We start from the raw sequence: 14,641 nt of genomic DNA, 5'->3' as shown, positions 1-14,641 counted from the left end.
GTACGTACTCTCCTCGGAAACGTAAAATGATTGGCTAGAATCTAAAGTGTATCACAGCTCAGGAAAAATAAAGCACCGAAATGTGCGCTGCTTTTCGGTCTGGTTACTCAGTAGTCTTCATTGCTCAGGGATGTTTTTGTTATGGACACAGTAACAATCAAAGATCTGAGAGACACTTTTGTAAATCCAGTTGTAAGAAATGGTCAATTTGTTGATCTCCAAGGGATTGTTCCCAAGTATTTGGAAACCACACTTGCACACAGGCAATCCTTAAGTTACACTTACATACCAATCGGGATTCTGCTAATTATCTAAGTAGCTGAAAAACTGATAGCTGATCAGTTTCACTTATTTAAACAGCGATTGTACTTTTTAACACCAAAAATGGAGTTTAGTCTTCAAGTCAATCATTCCATTCTTTGATCATTTTTACAGAAAAGGTAAAAGCATTTGAAACTGTTATGACACTGTATATTGTTCTCCAAAACAGATAATGGTAATTTTTCCTCTGTGTATTTCAGCAAACTGTATATGGTTCAGGAGCTCAAAAAATAACTTCAACCATATTTAAGTGCGTACCCACAGGTGTTCCTCAAGGTTCAATCCTAGGTCCTCTTGTTTTCTTTGTATATTAATGAGTTTCCATCTGCTTGCTCTGGAGCTAATATGTGTATGCAGATGATGTAATAGTGAAACTGCTGCTAAACAAGCGTTACCACGTCTGAATCATTCTCCTTTTCATTTAAATGCATCTAAGACAGCGTGCATCTTTTACCAAATCAAGTGGAAAAAACAAAATCAGGATGTTCTGAGTCAAATGTTTAGATATCAACTCTTAATTAAACTTTAAGTCCCAAATAAAAAAAGATTTGTAATATAGTTTAATATTTACAACTTAAATATATATGAAATATGTTCATACAGCTTAAGTTACATATATTTTGTCCTCCATATTATTTTAGTATTAATTTGTTCAGCTCAGTTCCTTTACTCTTCATATAATAGATGCATTAAAAACCCATATCATGAGTTTAGTGCATTTATCAAATACATGAATTTGCATCTTTAATTAAATCAATTATGAAACAATATAGCTCCTCATTGATTTAGTTCATTACCACCAGGATAAAAAGAGACCAAATTACACATTTGAATAGAGAGGGCTGTATTATTCCTTTAAAGGATGTCTGGTCTTAATGCATTTTCTGTAAAGGCTGTGCAACAGTAGATCACCACACCCATTAGTTTCAAAGATCAGAACACATTTTCAATGAAAACTGAAGACTGTTGAATGATAATGTCAGTACTGAGCCAAGTTTTACTTTAGCCAGTATGTCCCTTCTCCTTATATAAAATTGATGCGTTTTGATTCTAGTGTTCTTTCAAGACCCAAACTGGGACTACAGCTGAAAATTAGCTCATGGCCAACTCTGGTGCATTTTCAACTAATTTTATTAACATTTCCCAGTTTTAAAATTAAATGTGTAAACTTATTTACACTGAAACAGGAATCTCACCCCTTTGGCCCACTTAAGATCAGAATGTGCTTCCTTTGCACAGTTAAGCCTCAGACATGTCTATAGACTGGTCAGCAACCCCTTCAAAGCGTGAAATGCTTTAAACTCGATTCCAAATTCTAGTTTGCGTTCCCTAGGTGGTCACAGTTGTCCCTAGCGACCTGCCATGGTTCACCATTTGTAGCTTCATAGTCCTAGAGACCAAAGTTACAATTACTGAAGTAAAATGAAAACAAAGCACAGGAAGAACAGTTTCAATAATCTTTATTTCATAAAAAAGTCAAATCGGCTTATCAGATTAAAGAAAGTAGAAACCAATAATAATCGTTAGCTGGCGAGGCATTTTACAGGGGGGCGTGTCTTCTGACAAACTGACCGGAGCGACCTCGACAGGCAGTACAAGTTTACCCAAAAAGTCAAGAAGGCGAAGTTTAAGACTGAACAGGAGCCAAAACATGAGCCGAGTCAATTTTAAAAAGAAAAAATAAAGAGGGGGAGAAAAGAAAAGACTTTGGCTGTAGTCGCATGAAGATAACCTCAGACTTATGAGCAGCAGCCACTGAAAATCAAACACGTTTTCATAATCCAAATTACAGAGGGCATCAAAATGACCAAAGAAGGGAAGAGAAGGGGAGAATTTGTCATTTTCTGCTCCCACTGCCCTCCATACTGCGAGTTAAGGACCCGTTTTATTTGGACAAACTAAGCGTTTGGTAGTGGTGGAGGATTGTTTGCATTTGTGGATAAATAAACCGTAACAGGATGTAGAAGGAGGGAAAAGGGCAAAGACATTCTACTGCTCCTGCTCCTACTTTTTAAAAGAAAAACAAAAGAAAAACGAAGCTCGTCTGGCAATTGAGGTTTTAGTCCGCCTCCTCTTCCTCCGATTCCGACTCTGCCGAGAGAAAACACAAGAGGACAAATCAGTCAAGACGCTGATCACTTTACAACATCTTGTGAATGAGTAAAACGATGATTTGATTGTGATTGTCTTTAAAGTATTTAAGACCTCCTTCTTCTCATGACTGTACAGTCATTTAAAGACTGAGACTTTCCCCAACTACCTGGTTGCCTCCAGCACCCTGTGCATGTGAAGAACTCGCCACTAAAAACCAAACAACATGCAGTCATCCTTTGCTCCAGTGAATACATCAGGACTAAACGCTGATCTGGTTTCAGAGGATTTCAAACAAGAAAAATACTCACTCTCCCAGGATTAGAGACTGTTTGTGACGCCTGGCAATCATCAGTCACTAGAGAAACTTTTATTTTGGCCAGTTTGTTAGTGCTGGGTAAAAATCAGTAACAAAAAGGCTGCATGGAAACCCCTTGATTGGTGACAATTTGTCTCAATTGTACAGACAAAACCTGCAAACTAGGAGCAGGTGAGACAAAATACTTGCAAACCACTCGCCAAGTGGGTGTGAAACTTTTGACATAAGCCAGAATTGGAGAAATTGAACTTGTACCTCAACTCTGCAAATATATTGCAAAAAAGCAGCAACCGATGACTTTAGAGGAACTCTTTTGGACTTATTTCAAGTTTCCCTGCCACTCAGGAATAGTTTGCATCTTCCAAGCAAAGTACTAGTAACCAGGTTTTTGGTTCAGCCGCCTCTTGTGATCAATTTCGCCAAGCAACAGCTCGTCTGAATATGAACATTTTCCCTGGTGATTGTCGTTTGCAAGACTGCCACTTACCGGTCTCTAGGGCCATTTATAGAGGTATTTTGCATTATACTTTGGCTAAAGCTACAGCTTCGAGTTTTATAACAAACATCCTGATACACTAGCACAGATGGCCAGCCAGATTATTATAATAATAATTATATCGCGCTTTTCAATGCCACTATTCATTCATTCTCTGACTCACACTGGTGGAGGCAAGCTACGGTTGTAGCCACAGCTGGTGCTTGACTTCCCATTACATGGCCACACCACAGAGCATTTGTGGTGCTTCAACCAGTTGTGGACCGATCGAGCTCTGTTACCTGACATGCCAGCATCAATTACCATGTGGGTAGTAGTCATGTGACTGTAAAACATATCAAGCATTTCTTATTGACCTGTGATTGAGTCAGCTAACAAGCTAAAACAAAGCTTTAGCAAATTCATATATAGTATAAACTCCTTCGTTGTCATAAATACACTCAGGTACATGTATGATAAAGGCATGTATAGACAACGTGACAGGTGCATGTCTAACTGGCCTGTTCAATGCAGAGCTCCTTTAACCTTTTAGTGGCCTTTCAGGTTTTGAGCATATGCCATCAGCTCTGAACACAGCTCCTCAAAACACACAAAACCCAGGAAGTGCAGGTTATTTCTTTACCTTCCTCAGCATTCTTCAGCCACTCCACAAATTTTTTCATCTGCTCGAGGAAAACGCTCTTCCCCTTGGCAAGGTGGGCTTCAGTGTACCACTTCAGTATGGCCTCTTCACTCAATACATCCGCTGAAAGAGAAAACAGGACTGTGAGGAGGGCGGGCACATTAAACTTCCACCAGGAGAGCCTGAAACCTTTGTAAAGATTCGAAGAAACAATTTAATGATGCTTGGTGAGAGTTTCTCTATTAAAAACAATCTGGACTTCTGGGGGAAATCTAAGACCAATCAAAGCTGAAGCTGTGTGTAAAAAGGACAATGCCAAGCCAGACTTTCTAGTGTTTGGGTAGCGAAAAAGAAAGAAAGACACCAAGCACATTCAAGAAACAGCTTTTTAAAGTCAGGAAATGGGAAAAATGACCTTTCATTAACCTAAAAGCCGACGAGACAAGCTGTCACAGCCAAGCTTTTTCCTCCTGCTGTAGCACCAACCTTTATAGAGGAGCACCACGATCTTCTGAAAGGCCTTCATGAAGTGGATGTTGTCGTAGCAGTACTCCTGGATCTTCAGCAGCAGGCTGAGCTCAGACAGACCCTGGGAGGTGAAGGCTTTCAGCAGAGGGCTGTATTGCTGTGGAGAAAGAAGCCGCTAAATTAGAGCATGTAAAGCTGCAGGGAGCAATACTGTGGTACACGTGGAGCAGTTTCCTTTCACCAACCAACAGTCTGGGACAGATTGATTGATGTACACGAGCTTTAACAGCTTCTCATGCAGCTTTGTGATTTTCTTCCTTAAAAGTTTTCAGGTCGGTCAAACAGACCAATCACATTTATCCATCTAACTCTGAGTTTCAATAGCAACCAAGATACTTGTAGACTTCCTGTTGGGTTTAGTAGAAGGCACAAAGATGCCTTTTCAACTTGGGATATTACACGAGGCCACTGAATTTCATGCAAGCAGATTAAAATCAAGTGCTGGGGCTCCTTTATTGAAATACTGTAGGTGGCGCCATAGACCCAATAAATACTACAAAACCTGCCTCTTGACTTTAAAATGCCAGCCTTCCAAAATGGGGTTTAGGGCATGTTTCCACTGAGATACATGTGTAACATCCCAAGATGGACAAAATGAATCAAATTTCACAGGTTAGTTTTGTAGGTGATGCTATTGAAGTGTTTTGCACCCCCACATGTGTTAGCCCCATAATAAAGTCTTCATTAGTCTAGAAGTTCATGGGTTTGAGGATGTTTAGACCCTTGAAAAGAGAACATTTACTGGCAATAATAAATAGACGCTGTAATTTGGGGATTTATTGCAGTGAGATTGTTGCTACTGCTGGACTAGAGGCACAATGAACTAAACAGGAGGCTTTTATTTTGCAAATCTGCCACCAACTTGAAAATCCTGTTCAATTCAAATATTCCAAGGCTTTTACTTTGAAGTAAGACATAGCTGTGGTTGCGGGATAAGCCTTCAGCCGTAGAGTCGCGTTTCCTGCACAGGTTCATTAATTAATAATGATGAATTAATCCCTTTAAGCGCTTTAACCACAGCTGTGCTCCTCGGCCCTGCTGCGTACCTTCAAGTGTTTGATGGCTTGTTCGGTCACGAGCTCTTCCTTCTTGTTCCATTCCACGGAGCTCATCACACTAGTCCAGATGATGCTGATCATGGCCTGCTCAGAGAGGTTGGCCTTCTTCATCTCCTCCCTAGTGAAGGCGATAATCTGGAGGGAAGGCAGCGAGGTTAATCACACACGCCAGTCACTAATGAAGCACACATCTGTTTCTGTGCTTTTTCATTCAGAGAAACTGAGTGGAGCAAAAACAGAAGTGTTAAAAACCTGTTGTTCAGAGCTCAGTGTATATCTTTTATGATAAATTAGGCATTTAAATAAGTCAGCCTGTGGCCTCACCTCCTTCAGAGGGTCACCTCGGGACATCTGCTCCTGGAGCTCCTTCTGCAGCTCCTTGCGGGCACCGATGGATTGCTGGTTGCGGGCGAAGTCAGACAGCTCCTTCAGCCCGGCGTCGGTGAAGTACTTCGAAAAATGCTCGCAGCTCCGTTTGTTGGCCGGAAAGAGTTCCTGAGGAGGAGAAGGATGTTCACACACCAGTGAGACACTGGCAGCAGGAATGGGTCGACACGTGGCCCCTGACTTGTGTTTTTGCTTACCATCAGCCTGTTGTCCATGCCAACTTTGCGAAGACTGCCAGCAACAGAGTTGATGTCCTTCTCGTTGATCCATGACTTGAACAGCTTGACAGCGAAGGCTGCAGAAACGCCTGGACAGAGATGACACAGGTCAGAGCTTCTTCTGAACACAAAACCAACTCTTTTTTTAAATTAATTTGACTGCCCTAATTAATGTTAAGCTTCCCAGGGAAGCTGTTTCACACAAGAACCACAGAAAGTGTCAGTGTTGCAGGACGAAACCACCAAACTGCTGCTGTCACTGATACCTGACCAGCTTTCTGACCGTTTCTGAGCCATGCATCTCTGCAAACCCAGACTTAAGACGTTTGTCCTTACCTTCTTTGACGAGGTTCTCGTTGAAGAGACTGTTCAGGATGGAGGCTGATATGCTGCCGTTGGCCAGCAGGATGCCGGTCAGCATGGCGAGCTTGTTGCGCTCAGACTCAGTAAACCCCTTTAGAAACAGCAGTAACTACAAAGAGAACGCAGACAAGTTTAATGCATGTTTAAGCTTGAAAAACAAAAACAACTGTGGGCATACTTACATCCCTAGAGATGTTAAAACTCCCTTCCACTAAAGAAATTTCTTTCCAGACATGTTGAGAATAACCTTTTAAGCAAATCAAATCCAGGGTTACCACACATTAAAAGTTTGCATTTTGAGCTTCTGTGGATGGTCAAGAGTTTTAAAATGTTTGTATCAGCAATAAACTAGTGTAACTTCATGGGGCTGCTGTGACACCACGCCTGGGATCACTGCAATGCCCTTAACATCATTGAAAAGTGCACAGTTGTTTCCAAATCCCATTAGATTTTATCAATTGTGCAAACCGTTCAAGAGTTGCGATAAAAAGGCCCAACTTAGCCCCAGCAACAGGTGGGTCGTTTCCCCACAGAGCTGCTCGCATTTGCGGAAATGTAAGGGCACGTGAAGACAAAGCACCTCCTGTGGTGTGAAAGAAAACAACGCACACCATGCAGCAATTAATTTCTTATCCCATCAGTGGACATCAGCTCCATCTTTGACTGCAGTCTTTGTGCTTATGGCACCAGTTTTCTACAGCAGGACTTAAACTCCATGTATGGTGTCACACACCCATCCTACGCTTCCTAGTACTGTGCTTACAAGCATAAAATAAGCACCACATAATGATCCAGCGGCACAAAGTCCTTGACTACACTGACAGACCCGACAGCCAAGCAGTCACTCCCATTTCAGCTCTTTGAAGTGGTGCACTGCAACGCAAATTCAGGCTTGTGGATGTCACTCAGACACGAGCAGACAAAGTATAATCAAGGCCCAACCCCCCCAATTACTGGCAGTCAAAAACACCTCAAACAGCCCGACCACTTAACGGTATGATCTGGTGCTGCAGTTGTACTTTCAAAGATCATGGCTGCTGAAACTGCTAGCATCCAAGATGGTGCAGCTGGGAGTTTGTCCAACCACAGGAACAGAGGTTCATGAGAGCTGACCAACTACAAGGGCCGCAACAGCAGCGAACAGACTGCTCTAAAGTTGGAGCACATTAACGGAACAGGGATAGCAGAGGCTCAGCCTTCAAAATAAGAGCATGAAAAATATCAGTTAATCAATTTTGACTTTAGTCTTGTTTAGTCGGCTTGTGGGAAACTCACAAGTCCGCAATTAAAACTTTTAACACCAATGAAATTTTATTTTTAGATTAAGAAATTCAGAAACTTTTAAAACATCTACAGTACATTATGTACTTCGTCTGCTGCATAGTGCCTTGCTTTGGGGGAAAAAAGTTTGTTATCTTGAAAACAAACGAAGGGAACTGCAATCAACAGCTGGCAACCTCTGCCTCAAACCGTTCCAACCAGCTAAGCCCAGTTTGAACTTATCCCCTTATCAGGATCCAGTTATTGCTCACCTTCTTGATCTCCTCTTCGAAACCCTTCTCCAGGTACTTGTAACGCCTGATCAGCTTGTTAAAAACCTGTTTATGAGTCAAAGAGAAGAAACGGCCTGTGAGGATTACCTGCTTGTCACGTGTGCTTCATTTTTAAAACGCATTCATTAACAGGGACCGACCTGAGCATATGCTTGCATTGTCTCCAGGTCTTCTTGTGCCGTGAAGAGGCAGTACTCTGTTCGGGTCATGTCATCAGAGAGAGTCCCTCCTGGGGCTGCAGACACACATAAAAAGGTAAATGTATACATGTATTACACACATTTCTGCACACGAGTGACAACAAAACATGTCGCAACTCACCCAGCATCCCGCCAGCCACCAGGATGTCAAAGAGTGTCTCTGCATAGCGGCGGTAGTCAAGCTTGGCGCCAGAGGCATCGAGGAACTTTGCGACCGCTTCCAAATCAGTGCCAGTTTGATTCAAGCCTTGTACGATACTTTCTTGAAACTGAGTAGGGTCAAATCTCTCCTTTTCATCTGTGGGAAGACAACGACACACAAACGTTGATTCAGAAATGAAAGCAGAGTGTGGAACAGCAGGGCTGGGGATCAGTGGATCCAGGAATCAGCACTCACCTCTTTTCCTCGTTTTGAAACGCTGGCCTGTTAGCGTTGGCTTTTGCTGCTTTTGATTATTCATAAAAGACACCCTGAAAGAGACGAGAACACACAGAGTTAATGTTTAGCTGCACAGGCAACTCATCAACGGGCCCTGTAATTATGTTTTCTCCTCCCAGCACCTGGGCGTAAGCCGGGTTATCCACACGTCCTGTAACAATGGGCTGTGTAGAATGACTTTAGAGTCTGCTGGTAATTCAAAAAGCTGGTGGCACCGACCGGAGATGAAAAGTTTTTATTGTAAGAACTTAGTTTCAGTTTGTTTTCAATCAGTTTACTCTCTGGGAGTTTCCAGAGTTGGCTTATTCTTTTCAGTTTAGTTTTAACTTAAAACCTGTTCAGTTTCAGTCAGGCTTTTATTTCTCTCACTTCAAAGAGGATAAATTTCAAAAGTAATCATGAATATTTGAAGGACGCTGCGAGTCATACAGGAAGGCTCATGGAGTTAAATTATTATCAAAATGGTATTTTTGGAAATGCATTAGTTCCTATTTAACTAAAACACATTCCCCCTTTCATTTTAACAGGGTGTAAAAACCCTTAAAAGGTACAAACAATGAAAAAGGCCCGACTTTTTGCCCGCGATGAGGTTCATTGTTCACAGGACGAAATGTTCCCTTGCTATAGCAGACAAAACAAAAAAAAGTGCACACTCAGCAAAAAAAGAAAAACAAACCTAGTAGTGAAGCAACAATTTCTTCATTTTAATTTACTTAAATGTTTTTAAAGTCTGAGTTCTTCAGCAACAAACCACAAAGGTCACAAATCATGCTTGTTAACCATGTCTTATTTCCAGACAATGATAAAAGTAACCACATTGTTCCTTTAATTCATGGATCTGTGTTGAAAAAGCAACACGCTGATAACAGTAACGATGAATAACATCCAGTTTTCATCTTTTTTTGAGCCACAAACACACAGTAGCCTTTACACACTAATAACCCACTGGTTTAGAATAATAATAATAATAATAATTCTGGGACATTTCAGCCAGCAGCATCTGTACATCCCTGAGAGAAACTGCAGTACTACACTGACTGAAATGTTCCTTCACTGTGTGGGAATCAGTCAAACTGAGTTGATAGAGATAAGTAGAAAAAGAGTGCAAATTAGGGAAGGGAAAAAAAGACCAGCTTCCAAGACTTCAGCTCAACATTTAGTCCCATCAGCTGACAAAACAGGGCAGTAAATGTCATCTTATTAACAGATAACAGCCAAGGGGCTGATATTTCTTGACGCTTTTCCCTTTCATGTCCAATTTCCCCCCTCCATTTCTACCAAAGAGTGTATACATGTTTGAGTATTTAAACCCATGACACCCCTTTTCTTTGCAGTGATGGCTTCATTTCCCTCCTAAATCCCAAACTCTCTTCTATCCAGGCTCAGGGTCCGTCAACAGCTGGATTAATGTCAAGGAAACTCACTGTGCAAGTTATTTTGCTGTAACTGAGACGTTCACGTGCCTCTTAAGTTTAAACCAAGTAACGTGTATATCTGTAACCACTGCCTTCACAAACACAGAGAACGTTAGAAACTCTAAGAGATGCGCATTTATCAGTTTTAAATGGCAGAGTAGTTAACCACTATCCGCGAGCATGCAGTTGTTTAGTTTTAGCTGTTCTGACTTCATTTATCTTACTCCGAGGAAAGCCTCCTTAATCTATTAAAAACAGCCTGACATAATACAGATTTAGTTCAAAGTAAATTAAATCCAGCACGGCTGCTTTTCCTCCCCCCGGGCTTTGACTAGCTACTCACACAAAGGTGAAGGAGTACTCGGCAGACAAAAGACAATCTGCGGGGCTATAAAAGGTGGATGCTGGGAGGTGGAAATAACCAGATGTATCAGCACGACACTGCTTAATTCAATCACAGTACACAGGTGTGACCTCAACGCGAGCACGTTCCACGGATATTTCCCACGGATAGCTTTCCGCTCGCGAGCAATGAGGGATTTTCTGAGCAGCTGGCTAACTGTGGATTAGCACAGGCTAACTCGAGGCCTCGCCATGCGCCGAGCAAGGTAGCCGGGCCCGCTAGCACGCCAACCACGTTTGATTACCGTTCAGCCTCGGCTCACGCACGCAAGAAAATTCACCGCATCAGCACCTCATCGACTATAAAACACAACCACCTGTCGAGCTGTCATGAAAAAAAAACCCCATCCATAACAACAACAAAGCAGAGCCGCAATCTGCTCTGTAATGAAGCTAATGCTAAGTTAAAATTCGCCCTCCGGCGGCGCCCATGATGGCAACATTCCCAGGCCGAACAAAACCCAAAAAGCATAATTTTCTGCCTTCAAACAGGCCACATCAGTACACGCAAGGAGAGGGCGGCGTGGGAACCGAGGCGAGGAGCCGGAAAATGAGAGTACTCACCGAAATTAATGCAGATAAAAAACGGTTGTGAAGCCGAGGAATGGAAGCAAAGTGTCGAGTATCTGAGCGGCCCAAACAAAAAGACCTTCCCGTCAGGACTTCCGCAGGCTCCGCCCGCTGCGCATGCGCTTTTTAAAGGGGATTTCCTTAGAAAAAAACGTTTAATTTACTGATACAGAAAGCTTTTTCTTTGTTTGTTTGTTTGTTTTGAAATACATTACAGTATATTTATGTAGCTAACCCTTGCGTGGTCTTCCTGTTTTTGTTACTCAGCCAGTGTTAAGTTATTGTGTTATTAAATCAGTGCATCAATAACAATGTATGTAAAAATACATAACAGATGTTTACCACATATATGGTTCATATTTCAAATATGAAATGCTGCTTATTTTTTGTGAAATGTAACTGAATAACAGATGTGAATGAAAAAAAACATGTTTATCTTGAAAAACTATAAATGAACTTGATTAGGAGCAGATTTATGTCAGTCTATACAACATAAACAGTCTGGATATGCATTTCTTGCACTTTATCCCTGTATAGCAGAGATGTCAAACATAAGACCTAAGGGCCAAAATCGGCCCATCAGACTCCAATTTGGGACCTAATTAACAGCACTGGAAAACATGAACGAAGGTGTAAAGTTTTATGTTTCATAAGCTTTATGTTTACTGATAACGATCTCCCACATGGCCATTCATGCTATGCCGAAATAATTAGATAATAGATTAAAAAACCTAACTGGTAGAAAGTTCCAATTTTTTCACTTACTACACATAGGGTAAAATGTGCCGGGATGCTGGAGCACAAACGAACAGCAGGCCACGCAGGGAGAGGACAGAGTGAAGGGAAACAGTTCCTCCATACCTTTATGGCATGAACACCACATGTGTGATATAAATGCATAAGGCTTGAAGTCTCTGAAAATGTGTTAGTCGATTTGTTCTTCATGGAAAATCACCCAAAGGGAAGTATTCTGTGGCTAAAATAAAAAAAGAAACTAATTTCCTTTTGGTAAACAGTGAAAATAGCTCACAGACCCAAACACACTACATATAGGTTCATTTATTAATTTATCATATACATATATGCACACAATAAACATGATTGATATTTGCAGGTTTAATTACATTCCCTTTCATGTTCTAACATTTTTCCCTTTATCAGTGTCCGATCACACCAAAACCTCGATTTTTATTTTTTACTTTTGCACTGGTGTGTTTCTGATCATTGTCCTGCTGCAGAACTCAAGTGCTCTTGATCTTCAGGGAAGGAACTAATGCTCAGACATTCTCATTCAGGATTTTCTAGTAGAGAGCAGAATTCATGGTTCCATCAATTACAGCAACTCATCCTGAAGCAGCAGAGCAGCCCCAGACCATCACACTGTTGCTGTGAAGCTGTTTTATGTCTGATGTAATGGGACTCAAACCTTCCAGAAAAGTTCAGCTTTTGCCTAGTCAGTCCACGGGATGTTTTCCCAAAGGTCTTGGGAATCATGAAGATGTGTTTTGGGTACAGGGTGAAACGAGCCTTTGTGTTGCCAATTCAGCCATATTTGAGCCTTTTTAACATAATTATCAAAGAAATAATCCAACTTGCTGTGAGGCAAACACCATCACGCAGTGTTGGTGAATGAAATTCAATTACTGTACAAGTAATACTGTACAGCTTATGGATGCAACTTACCAATGAGCTAGCTAACTGCTGAATAAAGTATCACCCAAATGCAGTGTTTTCTGGTGCAGAAAAACAAACAAAACACAGGATGGCAGCAAACAAAAAGCGTCAAAATGCAGAATTCAGAAATCACCCGAGGATAGTGCAGTTGCTACTTCCAGCTTTGATGAATGTTGTGCTTCACTAATTCCTCACACTGTGCCAGGTAAACTTTAGTAATATAACATGACTTCAGTTTGTTATTTGCCTGATATACAGAAATATTTTAGTTATAGGCAAATATGGCAGAATTTAAGAAAGAAAAGAGAAAAAAAAAGTATCTGTATTTATGATAGGTTTACGATGGTTGTGTGGAAGAGCAGAGCATCAGCTGCTCAAATATGCAGAACCACCACACCACAGTCAAAGCCACTTATATCACATTTCTTCTCCATTCTGATGCTCTGTTTGGAGTCCAGCAGGTCGTCTTGACCACATCTAAGTCCCTAAACATACAGAGTTGCGGCCATGTGAGTGGCTGATTAGGCATTTCTTTTAATGAGCAGCACAACAGCTGTAGCCAGTGAAGATCATCCTTGTGGTGTGATCATCCTCATGTACCAGTCAGCATGGCCTTAGTCTCTAAAGTGACTTTGAGTTCATCCTTAGTTTTACAGAGACAAAAGGTGGATTTTCTTTGCTTTATTAAACATAATTTATGTTTTCCCTTCTAAATCAAGCATTCAAGCACAAAACAAATCAATGCCTTCAGACAAAACCAAAGATCAAGGACGATCGTCTCACATTTATGGAAGCCTGTTTCCGCCACTTAAAAAAAAAAAAAAAAAAAAGATCCATAACTCAAAATTCCGAGCTATTAACTCAATATTCTGAGAAAAGCAACTCGAAATTTCGAGTTAGCGCTGCCAATCAGTAATCTACGTGAATGACGTCATTTCCTTGTTACCCGGAAGCTGAAGCCCTCAGCTACAAATGCTACAGCTAAGCTACCGGTATTACATCCAGTCGTGAATGCACAGATTGCTGAGTGTTTTCAGCCTGGCTTCACAAATGATCAAATCCCTGTGTTATTAGCTGAATCACATGGTGTTACTATCAGCAAACGTATTCGCAAAAGCGCCAATTTGTTGGGATCCGTTTTTGAGTGCTCGTTCCTCTGCGCGATATGCTTTCAGGTAACAAGAAAGCGACCTCATTCACGTATATTTTTGATTGGCAGAGCATTTCCCATAACACAGAATAAATCTAATTCAATCACAGTGTTGATTCTTTGTGTTTAAAATGAATAAAAATGAGGAACACGTCTGCGGGCTGAAACCCACTCGAGTGGCCACAATTCTGGTTACATTTGGTAACAGAATAACTAAAAAAAGATATTTATAAAAGATTAAAAACTAACTGCACTGTGCATGTGGTGGACCACCACAAAAAAAGAAAAAGAAGAGAAATGATCATCGGACTCTGTGACAGATTCTGTGCAACAAGTGAAACATGCAGTCTTAAATCAAAGGAAACTCGACTGCACAACAGCGTTAACCGTGTGTATTTGACTCAGTGGGTAGGTGTGACGTGTGCATCGCAGTGATTTGTGTTTAGCTTCTGAAATCTTAAATTCAATGATACAATAAAATCTGTAAAGGTGTTAAACACTGAAGTGGATTAAAAGCACCTTTGCCCTGCGGCTGGTATTTTTTGCTACTCTAAGTGAATTTCACCTGATATTAGCTAAAAATGATTAGTTTAAAATCTTTAGTTTGATTCAGTCTCAGATGTCCAAGGCCCACGGCTTGAAAGACCCTGGTTTGCTGGCTGGAACCTGGAAACAAAAAGAATAGGAATTAATGTGTAAAGTTTTGGTCTTCAAAACAGTTCTGCACACCATCATCATTCCCACAGGTATGAGCTTCCTGCCATCACTCACGGTGGCCTCTCATTAATATGAGCAGAATGTGCTTAAAGTTTATGTGACAGCTGAACTCCTCGAC

General features: G+C 41.2%; 2 protein-coding genes across 3 annotated transcripts in view; both read right to left on the bottom strand.

Moving 5' to 3' along the window:
• Positions 1-1,764: 1,764 nt before the first annotated feature.
• On the bottom strand, positions 1,765-11,083 carry bzw1a (basic leucine zipper and W2 domains 1a). Of its 2 annotated transcripts, XM_005919934.3 has the most exons (12): positions 10,977-11,083; positions 8,554-8,627; positions 8,278-8,454; positions 8,097-8,191; positions 7,936-8,001; positions 6,377-6,512; positions 6,020-6,129; positions 5,760-5,930; positions 5,424-5,570; positions 4,336-4,474; positions 3,850-3,972; positions 1,765-2,412 (listed from the first exon to the last, which is right to left on the bottom strand). In XM_005919934.3, exons 2-12 carry the CDS (start codon positions 8,615-8,617, stop codon positions 2,381-2,383), a joined length of 1,260 nt encoding a protein of 419 aa, XP_005919996.1. In that variant the 5' UTR covers positions 8,618-8,627; positions 10,977-11,083; the 3' UTR covers positions 1,765-2,380. The 2 variants fall into 2 exon arrangements, with proteins under 2 accessions (XP_005919996.1, XP_042075811.1); XM_042219877.1 differs by lacking the exons at positions 8,097-8,191; positions 8,554-8,627; positions 10,977-11,083 and having other exon boundaries at positions 8,278-8,355.
• Positions 8,550-14,641, bottom strand: part of aox6 (aldehyde oxidase 6) — a 39,424-nt gene continuing 33,332 nt past the window's right edge. The window contains exons 34-35 of the mRNA XM_005919932.3: positions 10,977-14,472; positions 8,550-8,627 (exon numbers count right to left, since the gene is read on the bottom strand). Coding sequence (XP_005919994.1) covers positions 14,422-14,472 — 51 coding nt within the window. The 3' untranslated portion in view covers positions 8,550-8,627; positions 10,977-14,421. The remainder of the gene's footprint in view (positions 8,628-10,976; positions 14,473-14,641) is intronic.

This window comes from Haplochromis burtoni, unplaced genomic scaffold (assembly GCF_018398535.1).
Source record: "Haplochromis burtoni strain Fernald_Lab_line unplaced genomic scaffold, NCSU_Asbu1 Contig_39, whole genome shotgun sequence".
Classification (NCBI taxonomy): Eukaryota; Metazoa; Chordata; class Actinopteri; order Cichliformes; family Cichlidae; genus Haplochromis; species Haplochromis burtoni.
The sequence above is the reverse complement of the archived record's forward strand: the minus strand, read 5'-3'. Positions and strand labels throughout refer to the sequence as shown.